General features: G+C 40.5%; 2 protein-coding genes across 2 annotated transcripts in view; one reads left to right on the top strand and one right to left on the bottom strand.

Moving 5' to 3' along the window:
- Positions 1-4,362: 4,362 nt before the first annotated feature.
- LOC105355401 (zinc finger protein 37 homolog) lies at positions 4,363-9,697 on the bottom strand. Its single transcript, XM_011482384.3, has 3 exons — positions 9,351-9,697; positions 9,174-9,263; positions 4,363-5,899 (listed from the first exon to the last, which is right to left on the bottom strand). The coding sequence occupies exons 1-3, from the start codon at positions 9,403-9,405 to the stop codon at positions 4,926-4,928; spliced, it is 1,119 nt and encodes a 372-aa protein (XP_011480686.2). The 5' UTR covers positions 9,406-9,697; the 3' UTR covers positions 4,363-4,925.
- A 3,363-nt stretch (positions 9,698-13,060) lies between these two features.
- LOC101170820 (NACHT, LRR and PYD domains-containing protein 12-like) overlaps positions 13,061-16,657 on the top strand; it is a 35,649-nt gene continuing 32,052 nt past the window's right edge. Inside the window, exon 1 of the mRNA XM_023949696.1 lies at positions 13,061-13,156. The gene's annotated coding sequence lies outside the window, so the exon portion shown is untranslated. The remainder of the gene's footprint in view (positions 13,157-16,657) is intronic.

Here is a 16,657-nt window from a genome sequence, read left to right as displayed (position 1 = left end):
TGGAGGTTTGAAGCACTCAAAGTAAAATACTCCAAAATGTCTCGTTTTTCCAAGTTGGATCAGGACATTTCTGAACTCGTGCCACAGGGAAAGACCCGGCTTTCCACACAACTTCCACCTTCGTTCACAACAAGAGACTTCCAGAAGTCTGGACGATTGTCTTTGTGGAACTTTCCTCAGACGAAAAAGGAACTGAGGCGGAAGGCTTCACAGTTTGGGAGAAAGGTTGTAACGTTCAGATATAATCAAGAGCTAGATGGTGAAGTGCTTGAAAAGAAAAAAAAAAACAACCAGAATCAGCTACCCAATAAGCCCAAAAAACCAGACAGGGAAACAGCAGCGAAACAAAACATAGGCGCCGCAAAAAAAGGGGGTTTATCAGATTAAAATAGCTTGCATTGTGACACTCAGATGCAGTTCTCTAACACAGCCAGTAGGTGTCTCACTTCTCTAAATGTAAAGCATCAATTCCACCATTCCTTAGGTCAGTCTGTTCATGAATGTCCTTTCATTTAGAAAACATGGTTGGTATCGTCCCATTCATTTAAAAGATTCTATATGTTATGTTTATTTTGTTTGAAACTATTAAACTGTAGCTTAAAGTTTTTTAACAATGTAAATTCAGAAAGAACAAACAAGAAGTCAAAAGAAAATATGAATGAAAAAATGTTATTTTCTTAAATAAAACAATTATTAGTATAAATAAACATCTGCTCGCCATCTTTATCCATTCATCCTTCTTGCAGCTGGAGAACATGATCGTCCAGATGTTTGTTTCTGCAGCTTTGACTGCTTTTTCTTACCTTCTTGTTGATTCTGATTTAATCTGTATTGGACAGCCTCCTCATTGACTGAATGCCTGTTCACACCGGGACGAATTTCGCGCGCGATATTCGCCGACGTTTAATGCCTCGTGACTAAACAAAGGACACCAATGTGCGTGTGCACACCGACGCGAAAAACGCCACGCGTAAAAGCGTCATTTTTTAAAAAACGCCTCGGGTTCGCCGCCGCGTCAAAAACTATACGACCAATGAGAATGGCGCTTTTGCACACGTGTCTGGAGCTTCTGAAGTTACAGTAAAACACGACTTGGGGGCGCTCAAACACAAAACTGTCTTGCTGAGCATACATACTAGCGAAGAAGATAGACGCCAAGTAGCGTCTACAATGCCGCAAAGAAAAAATGACGGACATTCTAAAATATCCCCAAAAACGCTCATGATACATTTTCAGCTCTTGTACCAGTCGATAAAACTCCTCATGTTCTTCTCTTCCCGTAACTATGGGATGTACCCAAAATCGGCGTCTTTTCCGGCGTCTTCCATCATTCAACAGAACAATAATTTCTTCATCGCTGGAACTGGAGCTAGAGCTACTGGTGCTTGAAATATTCATGTTTTCTTTGTTTGATTATGACAAGCGCGTAAATACATGCTCTTTTCTTCTGAGTGAAAAGCGACTTTAAGAAGCGTAAAGTTGTGCAGCGCCATCTTGTGTACAGGAGTATTTCTGTTTTACATTAAGCACCATCTAATGTCAAGGAATGAAATTGCATGTTCACTCGGTCCATCCTCAGCGGAAATCGCCTGGGTGTGAACACAAAAAACGTATTGAAAAACGCTGGCGAATAACATGCGTCGATAGTCGTCCCGGTGTGTACGGGCCTTTAGACTGACTTCTTCTCATTGATTGACTCTGCATTTTCCATTAAAGTGAGAGAAGGAGAGTGTTCCATCTCTTTCATGTTTTTCTTTCTGAATGGGAGTAATTGTGGCAGAGTGAGGGCTCGCAGTTTTTGTTGCATCTTTGTGCTTTGTCCAGGTTCTGCTTGCTGGGTTATGATCTATAGCTATAGATCTGTGCTTGTCAATAAAGCCCCCCCCCCCCCCCCCCAGTTTTCTTCAGAAGTAGAATGTATTCTTTCTGTTGTAACCCTTGTGCTATCCTAGGCACTTTAACATTGGGAGTTGGGTCATATAGACCCACTAGACAGTGCTCTGAACCTTTTTTCTTTAATGATTTGTGATCCTCAATGGTGTCCATGGATTACATGAAATCTTTCCACCTTTATCCACCTTTATCATGGCAGGGAGAACACGTCAGTGTAAGGGTGGGGTCATCTAAGATAGCACAAGGGTTAAGGGTCTTTATAACTTATTAGCCCCTTCCTAGCTCCTCTGCAGGTGATAAGCTCTTGTCATCCATTTGAGCTAAACCTCAACAGGAAGAGCCACCAAGGGTATGCCCCAACCCCTGGCCTGGCTCCAGGGTGGGGCTCCGATGATGCCAATCAAATCTTGCCGCCACTGACTCATAAGGGGCAATCTTATGATGTCACAGAGAATCAGCCAATGAGCTGCTGTCTGTGAGAGACACCAGAGATCCAAACACCTCCCTGATCTCCTTATGTCCATCTCGAGTGTCCTTCAGTGACCGTTAGCTGGTTTTTGGAAGTTTTTTTTTCTTTCCTCTGCTGCTCTTCATCCCACATCCTCACAGATGTGGGCACACAGACACATCCCTGCCTTCATCTTAAGTGTGGAAAACAACAGAAAACACAAAGACTCACTGTGAAGAAGAAGAGAGTTTGAGTCAACGTCTCCTCCTCCTGCTGTGAAGTGGAGCAAATCCTCTCAGCTTCCTGATATGTAGATTTCGGAACACCTGAACGGAGCTCCGCCCACTGTGTGTATATCAGTGTGTGATGAGTATGTGTGGGGTCCATGTCCCTGTTATCAGGCCCCTGGATTGTCTTAAAGAGTCACGTTTTGCACGGGGTATGACACCACTGTGTCTGAAACTCTTACTGACTCCTAGAGATCAGCTACAGGAAGAATGAAGCTGCAGGAAGAATGAAGCTTCCGGAAAAAATCAGAATTTTACTCTTGGATGTAACATTTCCTTTCCAGCAGATCTAGCATAAACATTGTGAATCTTAAATCATAACCTACTCAAATTATCAGCTAGGTACTGCTCCACCTCTCTTATTTTTTCTTCTACCCCCCACAGTTTTTTTCTCCTTCTTCTCTTCCCTCTGTAAAAACAAACATAAAATTCAATAAACAAGTAAGGAATAAAAAAAACTAAAAAAGAAAAACTAAAAGGGGTTTATGCAAATATACATCTTGGCCATCCATCAGAGGATGCATAACCCCTTATTGAAATAGTAAAACCTATCCAACACAAAAGGTCTTCACCTCTCATCTGTTTGCTCAGTTGTTGGACAGGACAAGGTAAGAAGAAAATTTATTCTGCGTGTAAAAATAAAATCAGTGTAACCCCTTAATCCCAAACTACTGTAGTGCATGGTTTATTTCACCTGTAAATAAAAATAACACCTTTTAAAATAAAATGTGTCCGTTTGATGTTTGAAATGGTCAATCTGTTGCGAGATGCTGCCATCTAGTGGCAGATTTCCAGAAATGAACAAATCCAGATCCTGTGTTTTTTTTCCGACAGAATTGGCTGTTTCTGTATATTCAATGGGTTTATTTTAGTAATGCTATAGATATTATTCATTTATTTTTCTGACAAAGTTAAAAAATCTGACAGAGTTGATCAAATTTGTCTTTATTTGCCTTTCTACATTTGACAAAACCAAAGTGGGAGGAGTCAACTTTATGAAGTGTATCAGAATCATGGATCTTCCACTTAAACAGCTTTTTCTTTTTCTTTAAAAGTGGAAGCTGTAGTGGTTTGGGTTATGGTTCTATTTTAAGTTCCTGCAGCATTTTGATCATCAAAGTCCAGGAAGAAATCAAATTGCAAACTGTGCTGACACAGCATATATCAAAAGAGACAGAGATGGTTTCCTGGAATGAACATCAAACATCATGATGTGATCTGGAACTGAGCTGTTCTTCAGAAGATCCTCCCAAACATGGAAACTGTTGCTGCAACACGTGAAGGTTTGATTCTGTTGCTAGTGAGATCTGATGGATCAGAACCAGACTTCTGTCAGCTGGAACTGTGGCTTCTTCCAGACCATGTGACCTCATGGACAAAGTTCCAATGAATGAGTTTCAATGAAATGTTGATGTTTTCAAGAAAACGTTGCTGCAGTTCCTCCGTCTCATCAAATGAGAGATTTCTCTGCACTACAAAAAGAACATTTTTCATAACAGCTTCAAGCTGCAGAAACAGTTTCCATCATTCTAATTACATTTCTTCAGGCTTCATTTGAAGAAAATAAAACTGTTTAACCCTTGTGCTATCCTAGGCACTTCAACATTGGGAGTTGGGTCATCTAGACCCACTAGACAGTGCTCTGAACTTTTTTTCTTCAATGATTTGTAATCTTCACTGGTGTCCATGGATTACATGAAATCCTCTCCACCTTTATCCACCTTTGTCATGGTAGGGAGAACACGTCAATCTAAGGGTGGGGTCATTCTGACCCCTCAAGATAGCACAAGGGTTAAAAAGATGAAAACAGAAACAAAGTAGATTCTAAAAGCTGCAAATGCAGTTACACAGAATAGCAGTGTGTGAGTCTTTGTAGTTTGAAAAATGACTTTTCTTTGGTGAAATGTTATCAGTTTTTAATGACAAACACTTAGCAGAACAAGATTGGGTACAAATATTTGTATTAAAGAAAAGCAACAATCAAATGACCATCAGGTCTTTTAAGTTCATCACTCACTAAAAGATACAGATGAATGCATTTGAAACATTGTTCAGTAAAGCTGAGACTTTGATCAACTGTGGATATTTCAAAACATCCACCTATCTTCCACTCATCCATAAGCACAGATTCCCAGACTTCTCTCCCCATGGCCACTTCCTTCAGCTCCTAGAGTTCTCTGCCTCGTCTTCATCAACAGAAGGCGTTTCAGTTTCATCAGGATTGAGGGATATTCTTGAAGTATTCCTTACACGGCCCAGTAACACCCTCAGTCAGAGTCAACTCGTTTGATCTGCAACTACTGCACGCATTCTTCGCTGTGACTTTTCATGTGATCTCTGAGGTGAGATTTCTGGTAGAAGCTCCTTTCGCACCGGTTACAGGGAAAAGGTCTGCGATCCGAGTGCGTCCACATGTGGATCCTGAGGTTGGAGCTCTGGCGGAAATGTTTTTGGCAGACTACGCACGTGAAGGGCTTCTCTCCTGTGTGAGTCCTGGAGTGGGTGCGCAGGTGAGACCGGTGGCGAAAACATTTACCGCATTCGCCGCATTCGAAGGGCTTCTCTCCGGTGTGGGTTCGGATGTGGATCTTCAGATTCCCTTTCATCGTGAAGGTCTTGCCGCAGTGTTTGCAGGAGAAGGGCCTCTCTCCTGTGTGCGTTCTCATGTGGACTCGGAGAGAACAAGTGTCTCGGTAACTCTTGTTGCACTCCTTACAGGACAGCGGTTTCCTGCCTGTGTGAGACTCTAGGTGCATTGTGAAAAGACTTTTGTTTTCAAAGCTTTTGTTGCATTCTTTACATAAAAAAGGCGTCTGTTCGCTAACGGTCTGTGTGACCGTAATACTAGAACTCACCGTGGACTGTTTACCTCCCTTTATTTGGGTTAGTTTGAGTCCCTCAACTAGAAGAGCAGGTCTTCTAGATTTGCTCCCAACGCCAGAGTCCCGACTTTCTGACATGCGAGAGCGGCCCACGCTTTGGACACGACTTCTCTCTTTCCTCTGATCGTTTTTTAGATGTGCTTCACTGTGGTCGTGTTCCTCATGAGCGGGAATCTCCATCGAGGCATCGGCGTCCTGCTTCAGATCAAGCTGCTCTTCCTCCCGACGGATGCAGAGCTCGTCCTGCTCCTCTTTAACCAGTTCAGGTTCTGGTTCCTCCGGCTCCTCTTTAATCTGTGGAGGTTCTGGATTCTCCTGCTGCTCAACACAGGAGCTCCTCTCCTGGTTCCGGACATCTTCATCTCTTTTTTGATAATATAGAGGAAGGTCTGCAGAGGCAAAGAAACAAAAACAAAAAAAAAACATCATTTATGTGTACTTAAGGGACAAAATTGCATTATTGTGAAAGGTTCCTGGCTGTTACACCTTCTGGGATGTCAAAATAAAAGTCAATGTTGGTTATAAATCTAGCTGAAAGGGCTAAAAGACATTTTGGAATTAGTTTGGGATTATTTTTTAAAGACAGAAAAGGTCAAATTTCAATAAGATAAATTTATGTTGTTATTATAATACTAATAGTATTAGTATACAATTTAACATTACGTTAAATGAATTCTCTCAACAACTACCCATGATGCTGAGTTCCTGGGTACTTATTCTAACATTTCCTGACAAATTTTCTTATTAATTTAACAACATATTTTCTTTAGTCTTTTTGACTTCCAGTAAACTTGAGACTCAAAACCTGCTTTGAAGTCGAGTCATCCAAGTTGCTTCATCAGAGCTCAGATGAAAGTAGAGATATCTTTAAGAAGAGGAGGCAATAAATGACCATTAGGCCCTGGTATTTTGGAACTTTGGGTCAGGATTAAAAGGAACCAGATTACCAAATCCCCTGATCCAAATCCACAGATCATAGTATTTCAAAGCTTTGCTGGATCAGATCAAAATAATTTAGATCTGCTTGGATGAGGGAAACCAGAACCAGAATCGCAAATAACTGAATCTTTGTGTTGGACACATGTAATTTTTTTATTTTTTTTTTACCTTGTCCTGTCCAACAACTAGGCAAACAGAGCTGAATGCCTTTAGTCTTGGACAAATTTTAATATTTCAATAAGGGGTTATGCATCCTCTGATAGCCAATGGGTATATTTGTTTTCTCATTGTTATTTTTAAATTGGTTACATTTCAAGTTTTAAATATATATTTCCTTTTTTTACAGAGGGAGGGGGGGGGGGGGGTGGGGTGAAAAATAAGTGGGGCTAAAAGAAAAAAAAGAGGGGGAGAAAGCCAAGAGTGAAATTCGGAGGCTAACATAAGTGTTGGATGGGGGGCCGCGGGGCATGGGTAACCCTGGCTGGACACCAGGACACGGGCCAAAGATGGGGCCAGGACCCAGAGGACCCAGGAGCCGCCCACCAACCAGACGGAGTCAGGTTATAGCTGGCCCAGGTGCCCGACCCCGACGGCCCAAAGATCACGACGCAACCATAGCCCCCCCCCCCCCCCCCCCCACACACACACACACACACTAAGCTATCTTCACTATCCTTCATTTTAGTAGGATAAAATAACGTTTGTTTACATAAGATGTGCATAGAGCAAGTCAGGGATGCAAAAAGTGGCTATGCAGAATATAGTTGCATAGGGGCGCCGGGCTACAGAGGGCGCCAAACCGAAGTTGGGGAAATTATGCATAGTCAGTATCTTGTAAATTTCACAGAGTTTTGTGCACATATAAAGAATATGATCAGTACCAGAAGCACATCATAACTGACATGACTCCTCCTTCACTCGGGTCATGTGTACCTTGCGAACGTGCCGTTGATTGTTTTCATTTGAAACGTGTGGTCATCTAAAGATGGCATGGCAAAAGAAAAACTATCGGGGGCTCAAGGGCTCAAAACAGAAAACGAAAGATGGAGAAGGACAAGGATGTAGTGAGAAGAAAGAAAAGTTTCCCTAAATGGTTGAGAGACCGCAGCTACGTTATATGTTATAAAAACAGGCTTGTAATCATTCAGGCTAAAGCTACTGGTAAAATGCTCATGCATGTCTTGTAACTGTACTGAGCAGGATTTACAGTATCACTCATTATGATGAGAAAAATAAAGGAGCTTGTTTGTGTTGAGTCTGTTTCAGACAGACATTTATAATTTATTTAACTAGATGTACCAAAACACTTAAAATATTTTTATCCTATGACTGTAACAGCACTGAATGGTGGGTTAGATGGTGTTTTTGTTTCTTTTTATGTGAAAAGTTTGCATAATTCTTTTTTAAGGGTTTCAGCCTGTTGCTTTTAATATCACTATACCTGAACGACATTTTGGATTTTAGCTGAACATTTGGAGATCTTTTTAAGCCAATAAAGAAGTCTATTCTATCCCACCACTGACTGATATCCAACAAAAAATATTATTTTAAAAAAAGTCTATTTTTACATATAGTTTAGTGTCTGTATTCTTTTAAAATCTTCCTAACACAAAGTTTATATCATGCAGCTGTGAGGATGGTAAGAAAGACAAGAAGAGAGAGAGAATCAGGGCAGATGGAGGAAAGAAACAGGCTGGTCTTATATTTGGTGGACGTTTAGGGCAAAGCCAGTCATTTTTAAATAGTATTCTTAATTTTTTAAAAGTGTATAGCAAGATGTTTAATTTACGGTGATTAAAACATTAAATAAGTCTTGCTTGGCCATATGATTTAGTGGAAACGAACACAGGCAAGAGGCAGGTGATGGCATCTGATAGAAAAGAGAGCAGGGATGAGTTTAGGGAGGAATCATTAATCTATTGAAGTCACAAAAACCTAGATGCTCATCCTGGTTTAAACTTCTGCTGACCACCTACTTTTGGAAAACAAGTGCAGACATATATGACAAGTCAGTCCCAAAAGAGAATAATGAGGAGAGAGGTTCACATGATGATGACAACGATCAGGAGAAAAAGAGATGATCAGCTGATGATGAAGAGGGAGAAGAACAAAGAGGTGGAGAGAAGAGGGCTGGAGTAAGGCATTACTCAGAGGATCTTTCTGAATGGCCTTCACCACACAAAAGTAGGGGCTTATTGAAGACAATAAATGGTTGAAAATGTCCCCCCAAAAAATGTCTGATGGGCCATATCCAAGATTAGATTAGAAGTAATGAGATTTTTACATTTAAACACAAAATAAGTTTTGTTTGGGTGTGTAGTTGTCTTGAGGAGGCGTTTTCTAAAGTGTGTGTGTGTGTGTGTGGGGGGGGGGGGTTATAGTGTGACACATACCCCTATGAAACTGGGTAGTTTCGCCCCTGAATTAAGTACTACTTTTTGATCGCGCATAGGTACCAAATTGTGTTTTGATTGCTATTATGCTGTTATTTATGGCATTTCTTGCCTAGTCAGTGTTTTATGGTACCTTTTGCTTGCCGTAGAGCGGTGCATGTGGTCTGCAGAGCGAGGTCTTGTGACATAGACTGGCTTTTGTGCAGAAATTATGTTTTTCAGTATCCAAAAGCTATTTTCGAGCATCTAAACTATGTTTGAGCGACTTTAGAGACATGACAGCAACCAAACCCTGTAAAAGAATAAATCAGCATCTGAGAGTGAGACATACGTATATCGTGAAGCTGAAGCTGTGGTTTCCAGGCGACATCCAGCAGTCTGCGCTGACGACAGAGCTCCTCCTCGTACTGGACGATGGTTCCTTCACAGAGTCGGAAGATTTCTTCAGCAGCAGCAGCTAGTCGCTCGCTGATCAACTCTCTCAGAGACTGAAGGGAAGACATGGTTCCTTCAGCAGCAGTAAGATGTTCTCTGACAGAACCTTCCTGAGGTTCTGAAGACATGGTTCCTGCTCCGATCTTCAGCTCCAACTCCCACAAACACCGCCGTCCTCTTCACTGCAGCTCCGATCGATCATCTACTAGTCTCACAATCACAGCAATCCACGTTGTCTTTCCGTTCAACACTTCTTCACTCATTTACGACACTTTGGAAAATGCTGAGAGTTCCCAAACGAACCACGTATCGTCCTTTCTGTCCAAAAACCTCACAAACGTCCCAGCAAAACACCACAGTCCTTTCCGCACAAGCTAACGCTGCTAGCCTGCTAGCGTAGAGACACACCATTGGCTGGACTGAGTGGCCCCTCCCCCTGGTGTCCCAAACAGGAAGTAGCCGCTGGTTTTAGGAGGCTAAAATCTCATACTCTTTTACTGAGAAATAAACAGCTATTACTGTCCGTCATTCTATTTGTCAGAATAGTCATGCTTGCTCTAATACATTTTAAAAACATATTTTTGATCATCCTTTTTTTTATTGCAAGTTATTCAAGTTATGAACTGACCAATCAGACGCCTCAATAAAGGCACGTGGTACTTACTGGCCCCCTCCGAGCTTACTCCTGATTGGCGACAGTGGTTGCCATAGAAATGTTGATTCAGACCTGACCAACTCGGACCAATCAATGCTTGATAACCACTTCAGACTCCAAATTTTTATTTATTTATTTATTTGTTTATTTATTTATTTATTTTTATTGAGTCATACAAATCATTACAAACAATCAAAGCATCTCCATCTTCAATCTTGCCATCATTGCACGTTGAAACAGCAGCAGAAGAACATATAGTGACAACCTGGGGGTTAGCACCACCTATGGCCACTAAGACTCCTGGGAAATGTGAAATCCTGCACCATGAGCGAGAAAGCTGTTGAGGGAAGTGAGACTCGTGCTGTGTGCCAAGTCTAGCTGTAATCACTCTTAAATGGAAGGCAGTTCTGGTGCTTTGACTTTCAGATCCTTTCTGAAATTATTCAAGAACATTTGACATGAGAGACTGATAGTTATCTAACATAACCAGATTGTTGATAGTTAAGCACAGAGTTCCTCGCTCTGCAAGTGATGCAAAAGCTGGGTCATTATAATATCAGTCAAACCAACTACTTTGTCTCTTACCTGAAAGCAGATAAAACAAAATTGAAAGTTGTGATTGTGGAGGTGAAAAGGGATCCCATTATATTTTTATGCTCTTATTTCAATGATTATGCACTTCTGTTATTTCTATAAATATGCATGAACATTGTATTGTGAAATATGCTTGCTACCTGCGTGCACAGTAGGTCAGCAGCAGGCCTGTCTGTGACTTCTGGTCTGTTTTCTTTTTTGTGCTGGTGTGTTTATGGAACCTGCGAAATGTAGTCTAGACTTGCATCCTTGACTGGCGAAAAAAAACACACCGTCTAATGAGGTATTTTACATGTTTACACGTTACCTTTTTGGATAATAAAAAAACGGCCTCCTGGAAAGCAGTGAGAGGGTGGAGAACGACAGAGCCTTATCAGTTATGTTTTTCCTCTCCCCTTTCGCAAAAGGTTTGAAATTTTAATCAGACTGATATGATTCTTTTTTCCTTTTTCCAAACTGCACATTAGATTGTTGGTGTCTTGAACCATCCGAAACTTACAAGGCCATACAGGGCCACGTGGGATGTCATTTAGAGTCTAAATACATCTATTAAATGAGAACATGTTTTTTTGGCATTTTTATTTTTATTCAATGCACTGCTTGAATAATCTTGAATAGAATTTAGGATACACTATAATACCAAAAGTATTGGCTCACCCATCCAAAATAATCAGATTTAGGCGTCCTTATCACTTGACCTGGCCACAGGTGTATAAAATCCAGTACTAAGGCATGCAGACTCTTTTTTTATAAACATTTGTGGAAGAATGGGCCGCTCTCAGGAGGTCAGCGAATTCCAGCGTCAAAGGACGCCACCTGTGCAACAAATCCAGTCGCAAAATGTCCTCGTTCTTAAATCTTCCACAGTCAACTGTCAGCTCTATCAGAAGAAAAATGGCAAAGTTTGGGAAGAAGTTAACCACGAAGTGGTAGACATGTAAACAGACGGAGATGGGTGAGCGGATGCTAAAGCACATAGTGCAACCAGGTCTCCGACTTGCTGCACAGTCAATTTCTACAGAGTTCCAAACTTCATGTGACCCTCAGATTATCCCAAGTACAGTATGCAGACACCTTCATGGAAGGAGTTTTCATGGCTGAGAAGTTGCATCCAAACCACACATATCAAGTTCAATGCAATGCGTCAGATGTAGTGGTGTAAAGCATGTCGCCACTGGACTCCAGAGCAGTTGAGATGCCTTCTCTGGAGTGATGAATCACGCTTTTCCATCTGGCAATGTGATGGACGAGTCTGGGTTTGGACGTTGCTAGGGGAGCGGTAAATTTCGGTCTGCATTGTGTGAAAGTTGGTGGAGGAGGAATTATGGTGTGGGTTGCTTTTCAGGACTTGGGCTTTGCCCCGTAGTTCCAGTGAAAGGATCTTTGAATGCTTCAGGATACCAAAACATTTTGGATAATTCCATGCTCCCAAACCTGATCAACCTGATCAACTCTATGCGAAGGAGATGTGTCGCACGTCATGAGGCAAATGATGGTCACACCAGATACTGACTGGTTGTCTGAGTCCCCTGACCCCCTCAATAAAACAAAACTGAAGATTTCAGAGTGGCCTTTTCTTGTGGCCAGTCTAAGGCACACCTGTGCAATAATCATGCTGTCTAATCAGCATCTTGACATGGCACACCTGTGAGGTGGGATGGATTGTCTTGGCAAAGGAGAAGTGCTCACTATCACAGATTTAGACAGATTTGTTAACAATATTTCAGAAAACTGGTTATTTTGTGTAAATGGAAAATGTTTCACATCTTTGAGTTAATACCATAAAAAATGGGAGCAATAACAAAAGTGTTGCGTTTATATTTTTGTTCAGTGTAGTTAAATGATCAATTAGACTTATAGTTATTTCTCATTTACTATTTCCCTCTTTTGTTCCTTCTTCTTGAAAACATGTCTCTGAGCTTTAGACATTTGGCCACATCCTCAATCAATGCCTTTCTTTTCTTTAACCTAGCTTTTACTTTTACTCGCGGTAATCTACCGGCAGCCCCACTTCTCTGCTCCGCCTCGGCTTTTTTGGTAAGATGCGCTCTGTTTTATGATGATATTTGTCTATTTTGGAATTTCATCCCAAAATATGTATTTGATAAGCTTGGAAGTCTGCTATTTCTTTTATTGTGTAACTTTAAAATAGAAAAACTTCATGTAAAACTGCCTAACTGTCATAAGCAGGTTTTATTGGCATGGACTGTGATCTACAAACATAATTTTTCTCCTCAGCACTACTAGATTTGAAATAATGCAGATATTCTACACAAAAACAAGAGTATTTTTCTTGAAAATTGATTTGAAAAACATTTTTTTCTTGCAACACAACTGATTAATATATAAAGTAATCTGATGTCATACGTTGACTTTCTCTCCACCTACAGTCTGCATGTCTCACCTGCAGAGTTTGCATTGGTTATGGGAGCTCAAATAATCAAATAGTCTTCGTTATGACACAGTCGTTTGCTGTGGTCACGTGATTTCTTGGAAATTCAGACAAACACGTCGAACCAGCTCCAACACCGCCTGTGTGTGGAGGGAAGGGTCTGCCGTCGAGCACTGTGAGCTGAATTTTTGGTGTATCCAAAGAAAGAATTTGGAGTTTCCTGGTTTCTTCTATCACGGTGAGTCTTTCAGAACATATTTTCTGCGCTCATGATGAAGGCGTGTCTGCGTCTGACTGTGAGAGGACAGAGACGGGAGAACAACAGAAAATGTCGGTGCTTAGTTCATGACAGAACATGGCGCCTAGTCGGAAAGTTGTTTTTGAGTCATGCGGACGTGTCTAGACAGTTCCAGAAGAAACGTGAGCGCTTTCCTGACATGTTTATGAAAGTCCAATACTTTTTATAACCATGATAAAGAATTCTAACATTTCAATCCCATAATAGTTCCGTCAGTCTGGTTGACTAAAACAGGCAGACATTAGTTTGGTTAAGGAAGCAAAAATAAAATCAACAAGAAGAGAAAAAAGTCTGCAATATATTCACTGTTTTGGACTTTTGGGCTCAATAAGTCTTAAATTAGTTGTTTAAAAGGTAACGCAATTGTAAATTATGGGATGTACAACATGGTGCGTCATTACTCCGGGAAACCCTGTATCTCTGCGTCCGCCCCCCCCCCAAAATAAACTTTATTGACATACAGAATATCAAACATTGACACACCACACTATGTGCACATGCCAATTTTCACATTTGTCAGAAAAATTAACAATAAAAAAGCCATAATAATAGCAAGATAAAACAGTATTATTAAAGTTAAAGGATTCTGCTAAAGTCTCAAATGTGACCATGTTTCAACTTTACTAACAGCTTTTTTTTGTGCAGGATTCAATACTGTTTACATACAGAATCATTTCTTTCTGAAAAATATAAAATACATTAATAAGTTAAGCAGTTTTACATTAAGTTTTTCTATTTTAAACTAGAAGAAATGGCAGACCTCCAAGCTTATCAAATACATATTTTTGTTATTTATGAAATTCCAAAATGAAGTTTCACTTTTTACAATTTTTTTTAACCATTTAATTTTAAGGACATTATTTTAGGGAAGTCAAGAAAGTCAAGTCCTCAATCTTTTGATAAACTAATTAGTACTGATTTTCATACATAGTAGATTCTATTTCTCCAAAGAAAATGAAAAAGTATCCCATTAATCCTATTTTCATTTTTACAATCACGAGGTAGTGAGGAAGTCATGTAGATTAGTCTAGAAATTCCTTCTGCTTTTGCTGAGAGGGCTCTTCCTTTTAGTGGAAGATCCCTTTGTAGCCAACAATTGAAATTATTTTATGCTTCTGTATGGAGTTCATTCAGTCTCAAGAATCATAAATGCACATAACCTGTTTAACAAATACACACTCTCTGATTCACAAACACACACGTTGCATTTCAAAAATGCACACTAAATGTTTCACACGCACAATAAGTGTTTCTCACAAATGTGCACGATGTGTTTCACAAATTCACAATAGATTTTTCAGAAATCCACAATAGATGCTTCACAAACATCATTTTTAGTTACACTTGTAATATGAACTCACAGATAGTACAAATTTTAGAATGTGCATTCACAAACCTACTCTCATTTGTGAATCTCCCCACATTTGTGAGAGATTTTTCTATGGTGAATATTGAGACTCCCTTCACGCTGCAGGTCAACTAATGTCACTATTGGCTGATGAATCTGTCAATCAAACTCATTAGAAAAGCAGGCGTGCTCGCTGTCAGCCGATTGAATGGGCCCTAAGACTTTCTCCAGCTTTCACACTGAAGTCAGAACTGACGATGCACAGCACACAAGAAGCATGGTGGATACGTTTTAAATTCCAGGAGATGCAAAGTCCCCTAGTTAGGAGTAACAAAATCAAATCCTACATTACGGTTAAAGTCAGTAGCACAACTTTGTTCTGACTTTAGGGGTAATGCAACAGGACAGTTGGAGGCTGACTCCAATCTCAGCCCGGATTTGAAGAATGGAAAGAGAAAAATGCCCCCCCCCCCCCCCCATTTTTCTCTTTCCATTCTTCAAATCCGATTGATCTTGCTCCAAAAATTGAAAAATTTATTTCATGATTTTTCCTAATGTAATTTTGCACATATATTAACTTTTGATATTTGAGCAATTATTGTTATGAAGGTTTTTGAAAGTGTTATGTCTATTTTACTGATATAGTATTATTTTGTAATCATAGGAACGACTTTTATAAGTAACATAAACTGCATATATTTTAGATAACTGATCTGCATTTGCCATATTGATTTCTAAAATAGTTTTTTTTACATAATAAAGTATTTCATCTTTGAATGTGGTTTATTGATACCGAATGATTTTTAATTCTGTCTGATAAAGCTAGGAACCGGATATTGATAAATCATGTAATAAAATGGTTACGGTAGAACAGGGGTGGGATTATATAAATTCGCTTCCTTTCACTCCATTTCACGCAATATTTATTAATGTGTCTAAATATCCTACGTTTGATAGGTCATTATATGAATGTATAACCAATGATTGTATTGTTGAGTATTATTATTTAATTGCTTGAAATAAACCATTTCAAATCAAAAATTCAAATCAGATCTGTGATTGACAGTGAGGGGCTGCACGGTGGCGCAGTGGTTAGCGCTCTTGCCTCACAGCAAGAAGGCCCCCGGTTCAAGTCCCGGCTGGAGGACATGAAAAACACAACATCAATGGGGGACCTTTCTGTGTGGAGTTTGCATGTTCTCCCCGTGCATGCGTGGGTTTTCTCCGGGATCTCCGGCTTCCTCCCACCGTCCAAAAACGTGCTACATAGGTTGATTGGCAACTCTAAATTGTCCATAGGTGTGAGTGTGAAAGTGAATGAATGTGTGATTGAGGATATTCTACCCTGCGACAGACTGGCGACCAGGCCAGGGTATCCCCTGCCTACGCCCAAGTGGCCGGGATAGGCTCCGGCAACCCCGTGACCCCGAATGGGAATAAACGGTTAAGAAGGTGAATGAATGCTTGACAGTGAGGTTGGCTTGAGGTAACGTAGTCACGGCTCTGCATCTTTAAAATGGAGAGTGGTACAAAGTGATGCAAGTTTCTCCACAGAACTTTCTGTGGAAGTTAAAGATTTTTCTCTTCCACCTCCTAATGATCCAGACTGAAGGGAACCGTGTCTGAATGTTGAAATGACGCTGGCATCATAGCTAATAAGGATAAAGTATTAGCAAAACTATCCAGAGTGAAACATTCATTGCAAATCCCATCACCAGGACACAGTTCGCTGGATTCAATGCCAACTGCATTCAACCAGTGTTGCCTTGCCTCCAAGTCCACTGGAAAGTTGCACAAGCCATTAATTTTTGATGACCGAAGGTAATAAACCTATAACCGACCGGTACAGAATCAAAGATGGGCAGGGCTTTTTGTCACCTTTGTGAAAGCTGGAGAAAGTCTAAGGGGCCATTCGATTGGCTGAAAGCGAGCACGCCTGCTTTGCTGATGAGTTTGATTGACAGATTCATCAGCCAATAGTGACATTAGTTGACCTGCAGCGTGAAGGGAGTCTCAATATTCACCATAGAAAAATCTCTCACAAATGTGGGGAGATTCACAAATGAGAGCAGGTTTGTGAATGCACATTCTAA

This window comes from Oryzias latipes, chromosome 2 (genome assembly GCF_002234675.1).
Source record: "Oryzias latipes chromosome 2, ASM223467v1".
NCBI lineage: Eukaryota > Metazoa > Chordata > Actinopteri > Beloniformes > Adrianichthyidae > Oryzias > Oryzias latipes.
The sequence above is the reverse complement of the archived record's forward strand: the minus strand, read 5'-3'. Positions and strand labels throughout refer to the sequence as shown.